Below are 19716 nucleotides of genomic sequence, written 5' to 3' on the forward strand. Positions count from 1 at the left end.
CAGGAGGTCTGGGAAGAAAGACAAGGGGGGGGGTTGCCCAGAGGATGGGCAAGAGGTATATTCAGAGGGACAGAGGGAGAAAAAGGAGAGTGAGAGAAAGAATGTGTGCATAAAAATGAGTAACAGATGGGGTACGAGGGGGAGGTGGGGCCTTAGCGGAAGTTAGAGAAGTCAATGTTCATGCCATCAGGTTGGAGGCTACCCAGACGGAATATAAGGTGTTGTTCCTCCAACCTGAGTGTGGCTTCATCTTTACAGTCGAGGAGGCCGTGGATAGACATGTCAGAATGGGAATGGGATGTGGAATTAAAATGTGTGGCCACTGGGAGATCCTGCTTTCTCTGGCGGACAGAGCGTAGATGTTCAGCAAAGTGGTCTCCCAGTCTGCGTCGGGTCTTGCCAATATATAAAAGGCCACATCAGGAGCACCGGACGCAGTATATCACCCCAGTCGACTCACAGGTGAAGTGATGCCTCACCTGGAAGGACTGTTTGGGGCCCTGAATGGTGGTAAGGGAGGAAGTGTAAGGGCATGTGTAGCACTTGTTCCGCTTACACGGATAAGTGCCAGGAGGGAGATCAGTGGGGAGGGATGGGGGGGACGAATGGACAAGGGAGTTGTGTAGGGAGCGATCCCTGCGGAATGCAGGGGGGGGGGAGGGAAAGATGTGCTTAGTGGTGGGATCCCGTTGGAGGTGGCGGAAGTTACGGAGAATAATATGTTGGACCCGGAGGCTGGTGGGGTGGTAGGTGAGGACCAGGGGAACCCTATTCCTAGTGGGGTGGCGGGAGGATGGAGTGAGAGCAGATGTACGTGAAATGGGGGAGACGCGTTTAAGAGCAGAGTTGATCGTGGAGGAAGGGAAGCCCCTTTCTTTAAAAAAGGAAGACCTCTCCCTCGTCCTAGAATGAAAAGCCTCATCCTGAGAGCAGATGCGGCAGAGACCGAGGAATTGCGAGAAGGGGATGGCGTTTTTGCAAGAGACAGGGTGAGAAGAGGAATAGTCAAGATAGCTGTGAGAGTCAGTAGGCTTATAGTAGACATCAGTGGATAAGCTGTCTCCAGAGACAGAGACAGAAAGATCTAGAAAGGGGAGGGAGGTGTCGGAAATGGACCAGGTAAACTTGAGGGCAGGGTGAAAGTTGGAGGCAAAGTTAATAAAGTCAACGAGTTCTGCATGTGTGCAGTCGTCGATGTAGCGAAGGAAAAGTGGGGGACAGATACCAGAATAGGCACGGAACATAGATTGTTCCACAAACCCAACAAAAAGGCAGGCATAGCTAGGACCCACACGGGTGCCCACAGCTACACCTTTAGTTTGGAGGAAGTGGGAGGAGCCAAAGGAGAAATTATTAAGAGTAAGGACTAATTCCGCTAGACGGAGCAGAGTGGTGGTAGAGGGGAACTCATTAGGTCTGGAATCCAAAAAGAAGCGTAGAGCTTTGAGACCTTCCTGATGGGGGATGGAAGTATATAGGGACTGGACATCCATGGTGAAAATAAAGCGGTTGGGGCCAGGGAACTTAAAATCATCGAAAAGTTTAAGAGCGTGAGAAGTGTCACGAACATAGGTCGGAAGGGATTGAACAAGGGGTGATAAAACAGTGTCGAGGTATGCAGAAATGAGTTCGGTGGGGCAGGAGCAAGCTGAGACAATAGGTCGGCCAGGACAGGCAGGTTTGCGGATCTTGGGTAGGAGGTAGAAACGGGAAGTGCGGGGTGTGGGAACTATAAGGTTGGTAGCAGTGGATGGGAGATCCCCTGAGCGGATAAAGTCGGTGATGGTGTGGGAGACAATGGCCTGGTGCTCCTTAGTGGGGTCATGATCGGGGGATAAATTAGAGGAGGTATCCGTGAGTTGTCGCTGCACCTCGGCAAGGTAGAGGTCAGTACGCCAGACTACAACAGCACCCCCCTTATCAGCGGGTTTAATAATAAGGTTAGGATTAGTGCGGAGGGAGTGGAGAGCAGAGCGTTCCGAAGGAGTGAGGTTGGAATGGGGACAAGGTGAGTCGAGACGGTTGATGACGGTGCAGGTAAAGTGCTTTATTCAGATCATAGTGCAGTGAAAGTGCCTATGCAAGTTGATAAGGTGGTATGCTCACCTTCATTGGTTGGTGTTGAGATCAGAGTAAAGGATATATATTAAATAGTTAAATTAAATAAGTAGGCAAAAACAAAAATAAAAAAGTAGTGAGGTAGTGAGGGTTCAATGTCCATTCAAAATCCGACAGCAGAGGGGAAGAAGCTGTTCCTGAATCATTGAGAGTGTGCCTCAAGGCTTCTGTACCTCCTTCCTGATGGTAACAATGAGAAGTGGGCAGATCCTGGGTGGAAGGGGTCCTTAATGATGGACACCACCCTTTTGAGGCACCACTCCTTGAAGATATTTTGGATACTACGGAGGCTAGCGCCCATGCTGGAGCTGACTAATTTTACAGCACCCTGCAGCTTACTTCGATCCTGTGCAGTAGCTCCCTCTCCCAAACCAGATGGTGAGGCAGCCAGTTAGGATGCTCTCCACAGTACATCTGGAGAAATTTGTGAGTGTTTTAGGTAACATACCAAATTTCCTCAAACTCCTAATGAAATATAACCGCCGTCTTGCCTTCTTTATAGCTGCATTGACATGTTAGGACCAGGTTAGGTCCTCAGAAATATTAAGAATCAGGAACTTGAAATTGCTCGCCTTTTCCGCTTCTGATCCCTCTGTGAGGACTGGTTTGTGTTCCCTCGTCTTGCCCTTTCTGAAGGCAACAATCAGCTTTACTGATGTTGAGTGTAAGGTTGTCGCTGCGACACCACTCAAATAACTGGCATATCTCACTCCTGTACACCCTTGTGTCTCCTTCTGAGATTCTGCCAACAACGGTTATATCATCAACAAATTTATAGGTGGCATTGGAGCTGTGCCTCGCCACACAGCCATGGGTGTCGAGAGAGTAGAGCAGTGGCCTAAGCACACATCCATCCCTGAGGTTTGGCAGTGTTGAGTGTCAGCGAGGTGGAGATGTTACATCCAATCCGCACTGACTGCGGTCTTCCAGTTAGGAAGATGAGGATCCAGTTGCAGAGGGAGGTACAGAGGCCCAGGTTCTGTAGCTTTCTGATCAGTACTGTAGGAATGATGTTGTTAGACACTGAAATGTAGGCAATAAACAGCATCCTGACATAGGCTAAAAGGGGATGTTTAAAAGTGATGCGGGGAGCAAGTACTTTTTAAATATGCAGAGTGATGCATGTCTGGAGTAGGTTACTAGGGGAAAACGATAGAAGCAGGCAGCTTGGTGTGCAAGTAGCAAATATGAAGAGAATGGGGCGGGGCGGGGGGGAGTATGGATGATATATTTAGTATAAATAAGCATCAAGATTGGCACAACCACATGGGTCAAAGGACCCATCCAATACTGCACTGTTCTCTGTTCTATGACTGCAGATGACATAATGCAAGCTTTCAAGACTAACGTAGATTTGGTAGGAGAGTGACCTCAAGTAATTCTGAGCTGTTGAAACTGTCCAACACCGATAATGTTCTCAACTTAAAGTATGTATGCAGCATGCGACCCTAAAATTTGTTTTCACCACAGAGAGCCACAAGACAAAGAACAACAGAACCAATCCATTCAAAGAAAAACATCAGGCCAGATTGTGTTAATTTCGTCTTCACTACTCAGGTAGTAACAAACAGAACATTTATCCTCTTAAAATACCGCCACCAACCAACTCCAAGCTATCACTGCCAGCTCCAATTCCAAAAAGTACAACAAATAAGTACTTTTCTCTCGGCGACAAAGATGAAATTCTAACCCAGGGAATAGCAGGCATTCAAATTTACTTGACCAATACAAAATACATAACACTTTCTGGCACTACTGCTATGTAGTTACAACCAAACATCTGTTACTGTCTGTGTCGTAATATCTTCAGAGCAGCGAATCATATATCAAGAGCCACCATAATAATGAAGGAAGAATGCTGCCCATTGTATGTCTGCTTGGAATAGATTTCAATGGCTTTGCCACAAGATTGTCGGGCACTTTAAATGGGTATCAGCATCGGTTTATTAGTTGTTCATAGTCCAAATGATTATTTAAGGTACACTGTGTAGAAACATATTCACTTCTCAGGAGATGGACACCAATCCAGATCATGCAACCAAAAGGTGGTACTATCCCACCCTAGACAGAGATATTTCACAATCAGTGCAGAAATAATCTTCCACTAAACCAGAAGCTGCAAATCCAACTCAATTTCAGAAATTGTCTGCACTTCATCCGAATTTCTTCTTTCTTACAAAGGCTCAGGGTTAGGGTAATGGGGAAGGCCAGAAGAATAAAGGGACCTTTGGTACTCTTCTGTTAAGGTTATGTTTTTTTTTTATGGCTCGTTGACTTAACACTTAGCAGCCCCCTTTTTCTGGTACATTTGCTTGTTAACGCAAATATCTAATCAGCCAATCATGTGGTAGCAACTTAATGCATAAAAGCATGCAGACATGGCCAAGAGTCCATTGTTCAGACCAAACATCAGAATGGGGGGGGGGGGATGAATTTGACCATGGAATAATTGTTAGTGACAGACAGGGTGGTTTGAGTATCTCAGAAACTGATCTCCTGAGATCTTCACACACACACAATTCAGTGATTCAATCTCTAAATCATTTAGTGAGTAGCAATTCAGTGGGTGAAAATGCCCTGTTATTGAGATCAGAGGAGAATGGCCGGACTGGTTCAAGATGACAGGAAGGTGACACAACTCAAATATCTGAATGTTACAACAGCAGTGTGCAGAAGATGATTTCTCTGAACACACAACACATTGGACCTTGGACTGGATGGGCTACAGCAGCAGAAGGCCATAAACATACACTCAGTGGTCACTGCATTAGGTACAAAAGGTACCTAATAAAGTGGCTACTGAGTGCATGTTTGATGTGGAAGCAAATTAGAAAGAAACACGAGGAATTCTGCAGATGCTGGAAATTCAAGCAACACACATCAAAGTTGCTGGTGAACGCAACAGGCCAGGCAGCATCTCTAGGAAGAGGTACAGTCGACGTTTCGGGCCGAGACCCTTCATCAGGACTAACTGAAAGAAGAGCTAGCAAGAGATTTGAAAGAAAGAAAGTAAACGGCTTTATGCTGTCAAAGCTGGAAGACTGACACAGACCACAATGAAGTCTTGAGACAATGACATTGAGGCAAAAAAGATAATTACTTTACTGGAATACATCAAAAAGGAACTACATTTCCCAACAGGCCAAAATAAGACTAGCATGCAGAAGAATAATTTGGTATTGATGTGTTTCAGTTACCACATTCCAGAATCTGTCTTGAAGCCAATAATCAACCAGTATCTGAAATTTATCTTCATCAGAAATTCCCATTAAATTTTTCAAGGATAAAAACTTTTGCACCATACTAATAGATACAGAAAAATGTATTTCCAAAGCTGGAGCTCAAAGAAAATAAGAAAGGAATTTGGGCCACCTGCAAATAAAGGAAAGTTCACTGTAGATTTCCTATTTCTCCTCCAAATCACCTGTAATTGCCTTTTTTTCCTCACAATCTATTTTGCTGAGAGCCCCCTCCAAACTTCTCATTAGCCTTCAGGTGAAAAAGCAAAGACAATCTTGAACGATTTGACCTACATTCCCCTATGGCTCATGATATCAGAATTTCACAATGTATCTCACAATGCAGACAGATGCAAACACCACGCTATCCAACTGACCTAGTCACATCCCAGAACATGCGAAGCCTAAATCATTGTCGCTGCTAAAATTAAAGCAAATTTTAATCTTAGCCTACAAAATTACAATTATCATTCTAAATAAAGTCACAGGAAGGTGTTTTAATGAAGTGCTAGGTATCATAAGAACATTCAAAGAAGCTGTTTGAATTTAAGACAAAGGCATCTGTCATCCATTTTGCAAAATATAATTTCAAGGCCTTTTAATGAGCTAAGCCTTGAATGCACATAGGCACATGTAAGTTGTCATAATTATGATTAAAGTACAATTGTAACTTCTGTAGATCATGAACTATATATAAAGTAGTCAGGCGACCGATCTGTAATCCACATTGAATGAACAGCAGGAAAAATGGAATCACATAACAGTCACAAGAAAGTGTGTTTTTAAAAAAAAAATCAGTCAGGAGGACAAATCAATCAGTGATGCTTCCAGAATCATGTGCACATGTAGGGGGTGTAGTGGGCAACGAGGAAGGCTATCGTGGCTTGCAGCAGGATCTGGATGATTCGGAAAAATAGGCTGAAAAATGGCAGATGGAATTTAATGCAGACAAGTACAGGGTGTTGCACTTCAGTAGGACCAACCAGGCTAGGTCCCACACTGTGAATGATAGGGCACTGAGGAATGCAGTAGAACAAGGGCTGCGAATGCAGGTCCATAATTCATAGTAAGTGCCATCATCAGTAGATAGAGTCGTAAAGAAAGCTTTTGGCACATGTGCCTTCATAAATAAATGTATTGAGTACAGGAGATGGGATGTTATGTTGAAGTCGTATAAGACATTGGTGAGGCCTAATCTGGAGTATTGTGTGCAGTTTTGGTCACCTGCCGACAGGAAAGATGTAAATAACATTGACAAAGTAAAGAGAAACTTTACAAGGACTTTGCCGGGTCTGGAGTACCTGAGTTTACAAGGAAAGATTGAATAGGTTAGGACTTTATTCCTTGGGATGTAGAAGATTGAGGGGAGATTTGATAGAGGTATACAAAATTATGAGGAGTATGGATAGGGTAAATGCAAGCAGGCTTTTTCCGCTGAGGTTGGTCGGGACTACACGGGTTAAGGGTGAAAGGTGAAAAGTTTTAGGGGAAGATGAGGGGAAGCTTTCTTCACTTAGAGGTTCGTGAGAGTGTGGAATGTGCTGACAGCACTAGCGGTGTATGCAAGCTCGATTTCAATGTTCAAGAGAAATTTGGACAGGTAGATGGATGGTGAGGGTATGGAGGGCTATGGTTGATGGGAGTAGCAGTTGAAATGGTTCGCCATGGACTAGATGGGCCAAAGGGCCTGTTTCTGTGCTATACCTTTCTATGACTCTGACTCTCTAACACCACCCTTTTCCATCCCTACCACCCTCTTACCCTACAACCCTGAGACTCCTGAACCAGTGTGGATAACTTCACTTACCTCAAATCTGAACTGATTCCACAACCTACAGACTCATTTTCAAAGACTCTACAATTCACATTCTCAGTAGTATTTATTTGTACAATTGTTCTTTTGCACATTGATTGTTTGCCAGTTTCTGTTTATGTAATTTTTCATAAGTTCTATTGCATTTCTTTATTTTGTTGGAAATGCCTGCAAGAAAATGAATCTCAAGGTAGTATATGGTGACACGCTTCGATTATAAATCTACTTTAAATCTATCTCACCAACCTAACCCCTCAATGAAATACAGTGGATTCTGGTTAATTGGGCCATCGGTTGATCACTTATTAGGGACAACTCTTAAAGATCAAAAACTAATCAAGAAAATAGCCATGATTCCTTTCTTTTATATGGGACACTATGCCATTTAATTGGAGCAGGAGACTTTTGCCAGTTTCTAACCAGCGTCGGACGCATACACTTGTGTGGCCATTATACACAATACTGTACCGTGCTTAGTTTTTATTTAACAGCTTTTAAAATAGCATCAGTTGTGTGTGTTTGTGTTCAAAAAACAGTAGATTTTTGTCACCGATAGTTGGCAAGAAATGAACAGTAAGATAATTCAGAAACACAAGGAAATCTGCAGATGCTGGAATTTCAAGCAACACACATAAAAATTGCTGGTGAACACAGCAGGCCAGACAGCATGCATAGATAGAAGCATGGTCGACGTTTTGGGCCGAGACCCTTCGTCAGGACTAACTGAAAGAAGAGCTAGTAAGAGATTTGAAAGTGGGAGGAGGAGGGAGAGATCTGAAATGATAGGAGAAAACAGGAGGGGGAGGGATGGAGCCAAGAGCTGGATAGGTGATTGGCAAAGGAGATATGAGAGGATCATGGGACAGGAAGCCCAGGGAGAAGGAAAAGGGGGAGGGAGGAGTCCCAGAGGATGGGCAAGGGGTATAGTGAGAGAGACAGAGGGAGAAGAGAGAGAAAAAATATATATATATAAAATAAATAAATAACGGATGGGGTACGAAGGGGAGGTGGGGCATTAACGGAAGTTAGGAACAACACCTATATTCCATCTGGTAGCCTCCAACCTGATGGCATGAACATCGACTTCTCTAACTTCCGTTAATGCCCCACCTCCCCTTCATACCCCATCCGTTATTTATTACATTTTTTCTCTCTCTCTTTTTCTCCCTCTGTCCCTCTCACTATACTCCTTGCCCATCCCACCCCCCTCTCCCTTTCCTTCTCCCTAGGCCTCCTATCCCATGATCCTGTCATATCCCTTTTGCCAATCACCTGTCCAGCTCTTGGCTCCATCCCTCCCCCTCCTGTCTTCTCCTATCATTTTGGATCTCCCCCTCCCCCTCCCACTTTCAAATCTCTCAATATCTCTTCTTTCAGTTAGTCCTGACGAAGGGTCTCGGCCCGAAACGTCCACTGTGCTTCTTCCTATGGATGCTGTCTAGCCTGCTGCGTTCCACCAGCAACTTTTATGTGCATTGCAAGACAATTCAGAACTGTTTTGCTCACTGCAGTTTCGGCTTTCAAGCTTGGAGATGCCAGAAACAGCCCAGAGTGAAAATGAAAGCATTTCACTACTTCAACAAGTTAGGAACTAGGGTTCGACAATCTTGAATGTGACAATGAAAATGAAAATTTGGAGAATGCAATCATCTAAAACATTTTATGAAGGCAGCACATTATCTGCCCTGATTTTATTTATCAAAAGAAGAAGGCAGCATACACTGGATGAAGTCCTTCAATGGTAAATATTAGGAACTAATAAATGGATTTATAGGACAGTGGTAGCATTGGTACTGTTCCAACTTGTTCTGTGTCTCATTTAAATGCATAATTTGTTACACAGTTAAACTGTAGTTCATGTTTTTTTTATATATTTTAACTATTTCCATGAAACTTTGGCTAACTTGGGCAGCCGCTTAATTGGGCCAAAATGTCCTGGTCCCAATGTGCCCCAAGTAGCCAGAATCCACTGCATATTCCTCTTGCCTCCGCCAGCTAAATGGGGCACTGCTGGATATCAATACACAAATATCGGATGGGCAGAAGCAAAGGCAACCATTCCAGCTCAATTGTCACAGCCAAAACTACCGTTGCCAACCACCTGTTTAGATTGCAATTCAGTCACTGTTCGAATATTCCAGTTAAGCCAACATTTACACCGTTCGAACCAACAAAATTCAGCTTTTAATACCAAATATGTCGTAACGCCATTATGCACACAACTTATTTTTTAAATGGACGGAAACTATTTCACAAGACAGATATTCAATTTAAAATATGTGTTGCTAAATTTCCCTAATTTTAATTTTTAAAACACCTCTTGCACTTTGCATCCCCATCAAACTAATAGTTATTGGGAATATAAAGTCAGTGTCTTTGATGTCCTCTGTTGGGCCGGGGTGACCACGGACATTGCATCCTAGTTGTCTACATGATACACAAGCCAGGGCAGTACAATAATGGAGAGCAAGCTGTTGCCCATGCAACAGGCTCGCCCTCTCCATGCACCTGATGAATCCAAAGGAATGGCAGAGATTGACAGAGTTTGGCACCAGTGGCATCACAGAAGTTGCCAGGCAGTGTTGAAGTCAATATAGGACTCCAGCTCCGAATTTTTCAGTCAGGGTTTATTCCTGAAACCTTGGCCATAAGTTGGTTTAGCCGCAAGGTAACAGAGGTTTGAGATCAGAGTTTTTCTTCTCTGAGATGAGTTGTCCAGCTGGGTTACCAAAATAACAGTGGGCTTTGAGAGGCAGTAAAGTGCACTTTGATAGTTTAAGACAGGGGTTCCCAAACTCCTTTAATGCCATTGATCCCTATCATTAACTGAGGGGCCCATGGAAGCCAGGTTGACAACCCCCGGTTTAGGGAGAGTTGCAAATGCATCAAAATAAAATGTCCAATCATGGCATTTTTCATACAAAATAATGTGCATTGGTACAGTGAATAAACTCTTGTATCTACACAACTTCCTTTACATCACCACAAGCACCCCGTGGCCAGTTAAGTATTTCTGAAGTGTAACATGGGAAATCCAGTAGCCAATCAATGCACACACACAATTCAGTAACAGCTGCATAAAGTGTTTTCGTCATTGGGTCCAAGAACTATACAGCCATTCAGCCTATCCAGTACATGTCCCATAGCCCTCGGAGCCTCAACACTCCATGTACCTACACAAGTGCTTTCATGTTGTATGAGGGTTAAACTTTGGCCAGAACACTCTCCTATTATTCCTCAGAATGATACCAAGGAATCTTTCATAACCACAGGAACAGAGCCTTCAGCCCACAATGTCTGCTCTGAACTTAATGCCAAAGATAACTACATCTCTTCAGCCTGTACATGGTTCATTGCCTTCCACACCCTGTATATTCCTGTATCCATCTAACTGCCTCTTGAACACCACAATCATATTTGCTCCCACCATTACTCCTGGCAGTCCATTCAGAGCACCTATCATTCTGCGTTAAAAAAAAATTGCACCACACATCTCCTTTAAACGTTCCCCCTCTTAACCTAAATGCATATCCTCCTGTACTTGACATTTTTACCCTGAGATAAGGGTTCTATTTTATATATTCCTCTCTTACTTTTTATAAACTTCCTTTCCAGTCTGATGAAGTGTCACAGCCCAAGTCATTGACTGCTTATTCCTCCCGGACCCCAAAGATGCTGCCTGACTTGTTGAGTTCCTCCAGCACTTTGTGTGTGTGTGTGTGTGTGTGTGTGTGTGTGTGTTGCTCAATACTTCCAGCATCAGCAGAAGCCGGAGTATTACCCTTCTATCGGGTTCTTCCTCGTTCTCTGACACTGCAGAGAAAACAAGCCAAGTTTGTCCATCCTCTCCTTGTAGCTCACAGCCTCTGGTCCAGACTGCATCCTGGTAGCCCTCTCCAAAGCCTCCACATCCTGTAACAGGGCAAAAGAGGAATTCTGCATCCTCCTGACACAGGTGGTGAGGCAAGGTTCTAAGTCTGATCCAGCAGACATCACCTCAGGCAACACACCAGCAGCCAAGTTCCTTGATCTGGAAGGGTGCCACCGACCAAACCAGGAAACCTTGCAAGGCTCCGGTGAAAGAAATAGGGTTTGGGGGGGGGGGGGCTACAAAGTAACACGTCCTTCAACCTGCAACACTCCTTCTCTTTAGGTACCATGAAGTGAGGATACCGTCGGAAACTCTGCAGCAGTACTGAATACAAATGTTATTGCAGGGTTCATCTTAGGAAGTTACTGTGTTGAAATAAGAATGCACTGAAAGGGTACGGGGCAGTTTCCCGGCTGTCGTCAGTAGTCAAAGGGGGGGGGGAGGTGGTGGGATGGTGGGGGGGGGGAAGAGACAGAGGAGGGGGGCCGGGCTGCTCCTTCAGCCGTGAGCAGGCAGGTAACGCCCTTACCTCTTTCTGCTTGGGGTCCTGCGGATAGACATCGGGAGGTCCGAGCCTGGGCCGTTTGAGCGGTCTCTGCTCGTAGCTCAGAAAGCCGAAAGCCGCCATCCTACATCCCAGCAACAGAAACTGAGTTTGGAGAAGCGCTTCCCACAATCCTCCGGCCCGCTCCCAGCTCATTAAAGAAAGAAAGGGACACATTTTAAACAAAAATAGACTATAATAACGGGAAACTCAAATGCCGACTGCATTGCACCAAAAGAGAGATTACGGTGCAAAAATAAAAACAGGAGCGTAAAAGCTCCCACAGAGTTACTTGTTTCGAAAGGCACTCAATACCGACATCACTGAAAAAAATGTACATCTAACAACATATAGTCATGTAAATATTAATATATTCTATGATACTGCTTCACGGATGTATAGATTATGTATTGCAAATGTCTAATACTGTCTTTATGGCATGGATGTGAAGAATGTCTATTATATGTCAACGATAATTGTCTATTATGTAGATATATCGGAGATATAAAATTGTCTATTACATAGTTACTTAATAAGGAATCTATTTAAATTAAATATATACTCCTATGGGGATAATTTTCATACTCATTTCCAATATTCTCGCAGTCTTTCCGTACATTATATAGGAATCTCTCTACAGATGTACTGGCAACAGTTTATATAGTGGCTGCTTTTTGGGGGAGAAAAGATGAGCGTCCGGGAAAATTTTGCCGTGTTACATTATAGATATTTTAATCTATTCGCCACTGTGATCAGCACCTCTTAAAAAAGGTGGTTATTGACAACTATTGTTATCAATTATACATTTTTGTCTCTCGTCTATTAATTATTTAACCTACTCAATCTGTCAGCCAATGGAGAAAAATTAAGAGAATATTGGAAAACTATGTGTGTCGGGATTGACAGAGGAATAACCATACTTCTGGCAAACATTCATTTTTTTTGCCAAATGATTTTGGCTTTTTTAAATTAAAAACTGTCAGATTCTACATTAGTGTCCGAAAATGAAACGAGTTGCGAGATTTTTTTTGTGTTCTTGCTTTTTTTTTGTTCAGTTTGCACCCTAAAACAGCGAAATAAATAGAGCACAGCCGCCGATGCCGGCGCAGGTTGTTCAGCGCCGTTCTTACCTTTGTAGCGGGTTATTCTGTGTGCAGGAAACTAGTCAATGATGCATTGATAATCATGATCCACCGCGGTGACAGAACCATCACATGCAAGCCCCACTGTCCTCGTAATTAATGGGATAATTTGTCTCCCCCTTTGTACAAAACCTCTCCGCGTTTGCCCGCTTCCTCCGTGCAGGTCTCCCCTCTGTACTGACCCAGCCCCGACACCGGTACAAAACAGCTCACGCGGCAAGCCCCCGTTTAAAGGGAAAGAGATGAAAAACACATTAGGTCGGCCGAAAAATATTTCGCGAAGCTTGTGGCTGTGAAATAAAAGGGGCTGGTTAAGGGAGCGTCTCCAAACAAAAATTTCTGACGCTTCCTTCATATCCTCTACGCGGATATGTTGACATGTATACCACTTATAACTCTGATAGGCGGCTGCTCCTCGTCTCTCGGATCGCGGCCTTGATGGAATCAAGTCACACTCCAAGGAACAGAAAACAAACTGCTGGAGGAACTAGAGACGGCGGATGCTGGAATCTGGAGCCGGGGCAATCTGCTGGGGGAACTCAAAGGGTCAGGCTGCATCTGTGGCAGGGAAACAATCAGTCCACCTTTCGCGTCGAAAGTCTTCATGTGGACTTGAGGAGAAAAGAGTCCTGACCCAAAATATATATATATAATCGATATACAGTATATTGTTGTATACGTTTGTGTGTGTATATATATAATATATATACAATCTTCTTCTAATTTATGGTTTTGTAGTATTTTGTTATTAGTTTTTACATGGTACTGCTGCCACAAAACAACAAATTTCACAACATATGCCAGTGATGCTAAACCTGATTCTGCTTCTGATCATCGATTTCCCTTCACTGATGTTTTTTAATGCTTGAGGAACTCCACAGGTCGGGCAGCATCTGTGGAGGCAAAGGGTGAGTTGACTTTATGTTTTTTATTTATTGAGATACAGCGTGGAATAGGCCCACCCAATCCTTTGAGCCACGCCAACCAGCAATCCTCCAGTTTAATGGGACAATTTAAAATGACCAATTAAGCTACCAACCGGAGCACCCGGAGGAAACCCACACCGTCACGGGAAGAATGTACAAAATTCCCTGCAGGCAGCGACTTACAGATCAAGGCACTGCATCAGACGCTGACCGACCAGCTGAGTTCCTCTAGCATTTTGCTCATTGCTGCAGATTGCAGCCTCCTCTGCCTCCGTACTCCAAAGACTTGACCACACAATGTAAAGCTGACCCTGAGAGCCACCGTGTCAAGGTGCTACCTCTTGGACGAATCTGTTGCAAAAGTGACATAAGAAAAATCCCACGTGGGTGATTTTTTTCGGGGGGAAAAAAAGTTATTTGATGTCGTGAAATGATGATCTTTCCAGCAGCTTCGCAACTATAACGCTGTTTGTGCAATCTGTGCCTGTGCAAACTGGCGTTCAGGCAGGCATTTCCTAAAACAGAATCCAAATTACTTAATTGTCTGTAAAGGTGCTGGGGGATACTTTGAAAGAGATACAAAAGACGTGTTACAGACACGAGAGATTCTGCAGGTGCTGGAAACATTGACTGTTTACCACCTTCCATTGGTGCTGCCTGACTTGCTGAGATTTTTTTCCCACTATTTTGTGTGTATGGCTAAAGAACTGTTTGTGTGTGAATATGAAATAACGCTTCCTTTGCCCACGGTGTATAAAGGAAATGAAAACCCTCCCCTCAGACCAATAACTGGCAACCTAAGTACACTCAGTTGGTAAGTCACATCACTTGATTGCCTGTTACTAAGCTCCAGGGTCACAGAGTAATGCCACCAAGTTAGTCCTTTTTGCCTGTCTCCCTGGAGGTCTATCTCCCCCGAAACCTTTCCCATCTGCATACCTATCCAATTGTCTTTTAGGTGTTGTTATCAAACCTGCCTCAACTAATTCCTTTGGCAGCTCATTCTATACAGTATGTCCCCACTCTCTGTGTGAGAAGTCACCCCTCAGGTCGCTTTTAAATCTTTCCCTTTTCATCTTAAGCCCGAGCCCTCGAGTGTAAGGGTTCCCAACGTTTATCATGCATGGAGCCTTACCATTAACCAAAGGGCCCGTGGAGCCCAGGTTGGGAACCCCTGCTCTAGTGTTCGGTTCCCGTTGCCTGGGAAAAGACTGAGTGCGCTCATCCTATCTCTACCCCTCATAATGTTATACACATCTTTAATGTCACCAGTCAGTCTCCTATGTACCAACTGATAAAGTCCGAGACTGCTCATCCGCTCCGCCCCGCCCCCCCCCCATAACTCAATCTGTCAAATCCCGGCAACATTCTGAGATTGGCACTCAATTCTGAGCTCAGTCAAAGGCAGTCCAGAGGAAAAGACCCAAGGATGTACTCAAAATCTCCTCGAAGTGTTGCAGAGTGCCACTGACCCCTGAGAAACTCTGGCTGTTCTCAGTGGAGAAGCAATGTTTGGAAGGATATTGAGAATGTTGTTGTCCGTGCGTCTGGAGGACAGAGGGGCTCCGCGGAAACGGTGGAGAAGTGCGCCACCTCACAAACTTTCACCACATCGAGCCTTCATCTCCACTTGTGGAGGAAACAGTGGTTCCAACAAAACCCTCAACAGCCTCAGAGCCCTTAAAGCAGGCGGAAGCAAGTCATCCTCAAACCTCAGAGGACTTCCTAAGGAGAAATAGAAGATATGGCAAATTAAAAATAAATATATTGATGAAAAATCACTTGCTACGTGACGTAAAGCCAACACATCACTCTAAGCGCATCGGAAGAAACAGCCGCCCCTCCATGGACCCTGCCTACACGTCTCGCTGCCTCGGTAACTCAGCCAGCATAATCAAATACCCCGCCTATCCTGGACATTCTCGCGTCTCTCCCCTCCCGTCGGACAACAGATACAAAAGCCTGAAAGCATGTACCATCAGGGTCAAGGGTAGCTTCTATCCCACTGTATCAGACTCTAGAACAGAACTCTTATACGATAAGTAGGATTCTTGACCTCACAAACTTCCTTGTTATGATCTTGCACCACTTTTTTTCCAGTAGCTGTTACACTTTATTCTGCATTGTTATTGTATTACCTAATTCCAGCTGAATGCACTGAGTAACGATTTGATCTGTATGAACTGTATGCAAGACAAGCTGTTCACTGTATCTTAGTACATGTGACAATCAAAAACCAACACCAGGACCAAAGTGAGGGCAGGATTAGGCTCGACTGTGACAATGCAGTCAAACGATCTGCTGTTGAACACCTTCCCCAGAGGAGATAAAACTGCAAGATGTGATTCAGCAAGTTCTCCCGACAAAACCAGTGTGGGAGTGATTTCACCGTGAACGCAGTGATTCTACACAGTGACTCACCATCACCTTCTCAGCTGAACACAGGGCAGCATGGCAGTGTGGTGATTAGCACACCATTTCACAACACAAGTGCACGCGGTTCAATTCCCGCTGCTGTCTGTAAGGAGTTTGTACATTCTCCACGTGACCACACACATTTCCCCCAGGGGGCTCCCGTTTCTTCCCACATTCCAAATGGGTTAGTAGCTTAATTGGTCACATGGGTGTAATTGGGCAGTGTGAGCTCATTGGGCTGGAAGGGCCTGTCACCATGCTGTATCTCTAAACCTAAATCACAATCATTTTTTCCCCAGGAGAGCAATGCCTACATCCATTATTTAATTTTTAAAAATAAATTAATGGGCCAAACTGAAATTGGGCATATTCCATGATTCACACATTGAGCATATTTGACACTTCGATCTCAAATGTAATTCAAGATTAAGAGGCACCCATGTTACACCGTACAAAATTTCAAAGGCCTGGTGGTGGTCATGGATGGAAGGTTACAGAGATGAATTAAATCCTTTTCGCAGTTCAAAACTGAGCCAAAGCCCTTTACCTCCCCATTACAGTCATTGCACTTTCCCAGCTACCCCGTCCCGCAAGCTCAATACAGCTAAGGGATTGGCAGGAAGATTCCGCCATCTTGTTGTACAAGTTCCACCGGGGCTTTGGACCACTTTTGGCTGAAAGAATTTCAAGAGGGCATGCGCCCTCTGCTGTAACATTCTGGAACTGCAGTTCCTCCATCAGATTTTGGCCTTGGTTTATCATTGCCATATGTACTAAGATAAAGTGATAAGCTTATCTTGCAGACTATTCATACAGGTCAGATCATTACATAATGCATTGCAGAATTAAGTGTAAAAGTGTAAAATGTTCAAGGTCAAGTTTATTGTCATTCATACAACCAAACAAAACAATGTTCCTCTGGACCACAATGCAACTAGAGCACATATAACACACACAACACACAATATAAAATACTGCCACAAATAGTTAATAGAATGTAATTCAAAATGTATGTGAAGTGTGTGGCACAGGTAAACAGTAAACAGTTCGCTGTCCGCATGACAAGACCTTGGTGGTTGGAGGGTACTCATTGATCTCACAGACTGGAGGAAGAAGCTTTTACGCAGTCTGGCGGTCCTAGTCCTGATGCTCCTGTACCTCCTTCCTGACTGTAGTGGGTCAAAGGGTTTATGGGTGGTCGGTGGTGCCCCCCCCCGTGGAATTTCCCAAATCATCTTGTCCAACTCCTCCCTCACTCCCTTCAAAAATCTCTTTTTAGAAAAACCTCTGTGCATAATTTTATTTTCTCCATCTTCCTTGCCTCTACAAAGGTTTTCTGTTGTGTCTTTGACTTTCATGCTTTAAGAGGATTTTCTTAATATGCAATGTGTTCTATTAATTCAGCCTTTTGCTTATGATTCTCACCCGTTTCCTGTGGAAATCACAGGCAAATCCATATTTCCATCCGTTACTCTAACAGGTTATTATACTTTTGAATCTTTATAATTATTTGATGAGACATTAATATGAAAATATTTCCTAATATTTCCTGCCAAGCAGCCAGCCAGAAAAAAAGTATCTTCATTTTAACCAGGCAATAAAACCACTGTAGATGATTGAAATTGGTAATTGGAACACAAAGCGTTCAAAGTGCTCAGTACAAGAGCTTGTGTCTGAGGAGAGAGAAGCAAAATTAATGCTTTAGAATCATAGAATCATGATGCACACAAAGACAGCCTGTCGGCCACCTCATCTGTACCTATCAACACCCGTTCCACTTGCCTGCATTAATTAAATATTCCTCTATCTTGTTCCTATCCAAGCACCTATCCAAATGCTTTTTAAATTCTGTTATTATATCTGCAAGGATGAAGATTGGTGGCCCTACCAGCAAATTGTCAATGGGTTCCAGAGTTGAAATTCCATGCAGACATCAGTAATGAGTCTGATGGTGCTTAGGATTTCCGAGCCAGTGACACCGGAGTTTGAAACCTAATGTTTGAGGTCCTGCCATAGCCAAGTCTGAATTTCAAGGCCTAGTGTTCACTGGTCGGCAGGTCCTGGGGTTGATGCTGAGGATCGAGGACCAGGAGTCAAATTGGAAGTCCAGAAGTTGAGGCCCATTGGACGGTGTCCCGGGTCAGCGAATTTCTGTGAGTCCGCTGGGGTAATCGAAGGCCTAATGTCTGCATGTCCGAATCTGACTCCAAGTCAACTGGAAGCTGAAGGCTGAGGAAGGATCGGGTCTTGTTTTGCTTTTGTTGTGTTGTTGCTTGTTGTGTTCCCTATTGTTCTGCTGAACATCGTGGTTATGTTATGTTGACACCAGACCGTGTGGCAACACTGATGAAGGTGGGGTTTTCAGATCAATGGATGTTGCCTAACCCTAACTTCAGCAGTAGATACTGAGCCAGCTTCCTGAATTCCCACATCGCATGTGGAGTGCAGAATTTAATCCTGAACAGAAATTTGTCGGTGGTGTGGCTCCCAAAAGTTTTCATTCAATCTGCACTGCATCTGTTCTAAAGGAAATTTACTGCCACAGTGCTTCACTGTGGTCACTAACTGATTTACTTGTCCATACATTTGTGCAATATATCTTATAAATTTGCTTTCATTTTCTTCTCGTATGTGTCTAAACTTGGGTGTTGCACAACCTTGAGCCGTGGTACATGTTCTACGGGTACTGTTAGAGTGGTATTACTGTTTGGCAGGCATCACTCATACTGGAGGTACAGTTGTACAGCACCGCTGAGTTGAGTGGTGGCTCAGTTTTACAGACACTGCTTGGAGCGGTAGTAATGTTCTGCAAGCACTAATTTGAGTGGTGCCACAGTTGATTTGGTGGTGCTGTTCTACTGGTACTGAGTGGTTTTAGTCCATGTGACCATACGCTATAGGAGCAGTATTTCATCATGGCTGATCCATTTTCCCTCTCAGCCCCAATCTCCTGCCTTCTCCCCCGTATCCCTTCATGCCCTGACCAATCAAGAATCTATCATAAATATACATAAAGGCTTGGCCTCCACAGCTGCCTGTGGCAAAGAATTCCACAGATTCACCACCATATGGCTAAAGAAATTCCTCCTCATCTCTGCCTTAAAAGGATACCCCTCTATTCTGAGGCTGTGCCCTCTGGTCCTAGACTCTCCCACCACAGGAAATGTCCTCTCCACATCCAGTCTACCAAGGCCTTTCACCATTCAATATGTTTCAATGAGGTCACCTCTCATTCTTCTGAATTCCAGAGAATTACAGGTCCAGAACCATCATACGACAAGCCAATCAATCCTGGAATCATTTTCGTGAACCTCCTTCAAGCCCTCTCCGGTGTCAGCACATCCTCTCTAAGATAAGGGGCGCCTAGAATTAATGTTCTGAAGGCTCCATTAGTAACCACTGCAAAGATACAACATTAGATAACAGCTCCAATTAGATTACACTTTGCTAATGATACATTTGGGCACAACCCAGGTACTGACGACTTGGAATGGCAAATGGCTCACAGACATTTTTCCTGATGTTTGTCAGGAGCAAATTTGAATGCTTTATTAGAGCTTGGCTACTATTCAGGTGAAGCAAGTCAATCTGGAGGGAATGAAATGTACCTAACCATTCCTGAAACCAGGGTGAGCAAGTGTGTGTGAG

The 19716-nt window shown here is 44.1% G+C and overlaps 1 protein-coding gene across 2 annotated transcripts in view; it reads right to left on the minus strand.

Annotated features, from left to right (window-relative positions):
- The window catches only part of LOC134345137 (mediator of RNA polymerase II transcription subunit 12-like protein), a 709294-nt gene extending 696409 nt beyond the window's left edge, over window positions 1-12885 (minus strand). For both annotated transcript variants that reach the window (XM_063045338.1, XM_063045337.1), the window contains exons 1-2: window positions 12716-12885; window positions 11571-11736 (exon numbers count right to left, since the gene is read on the minus strand). In XM_063045338.1, the coding sequence (XP_062901408.1) occupies window positions 11571-11669 (99 nt within the window). In that variant the 5' untranslated portion in view covers window positions 11670-11736; window positions 12716-12885. The remainder of the gene's footprint in view (window positions 1-11570; window positions 11737-12715) is intronic.
- Window positions 12886-19716: the final 6831 nt, after the last annotated feature.

The sequence above is a fragment of the Mobula hypostoma genome, chromosome 4 (genome assembly GCF_963921235.1).
Source record: "Mobula hypostoma chromosome 4, sMobHyp1.1, whole genome shotgun sequence".
NCBI lineage: Eukaryota > Metazoa > Chordata > Chondrichthyes > Myliobatiformes > Myliobatidae > Mobula > Mobula hypostoma.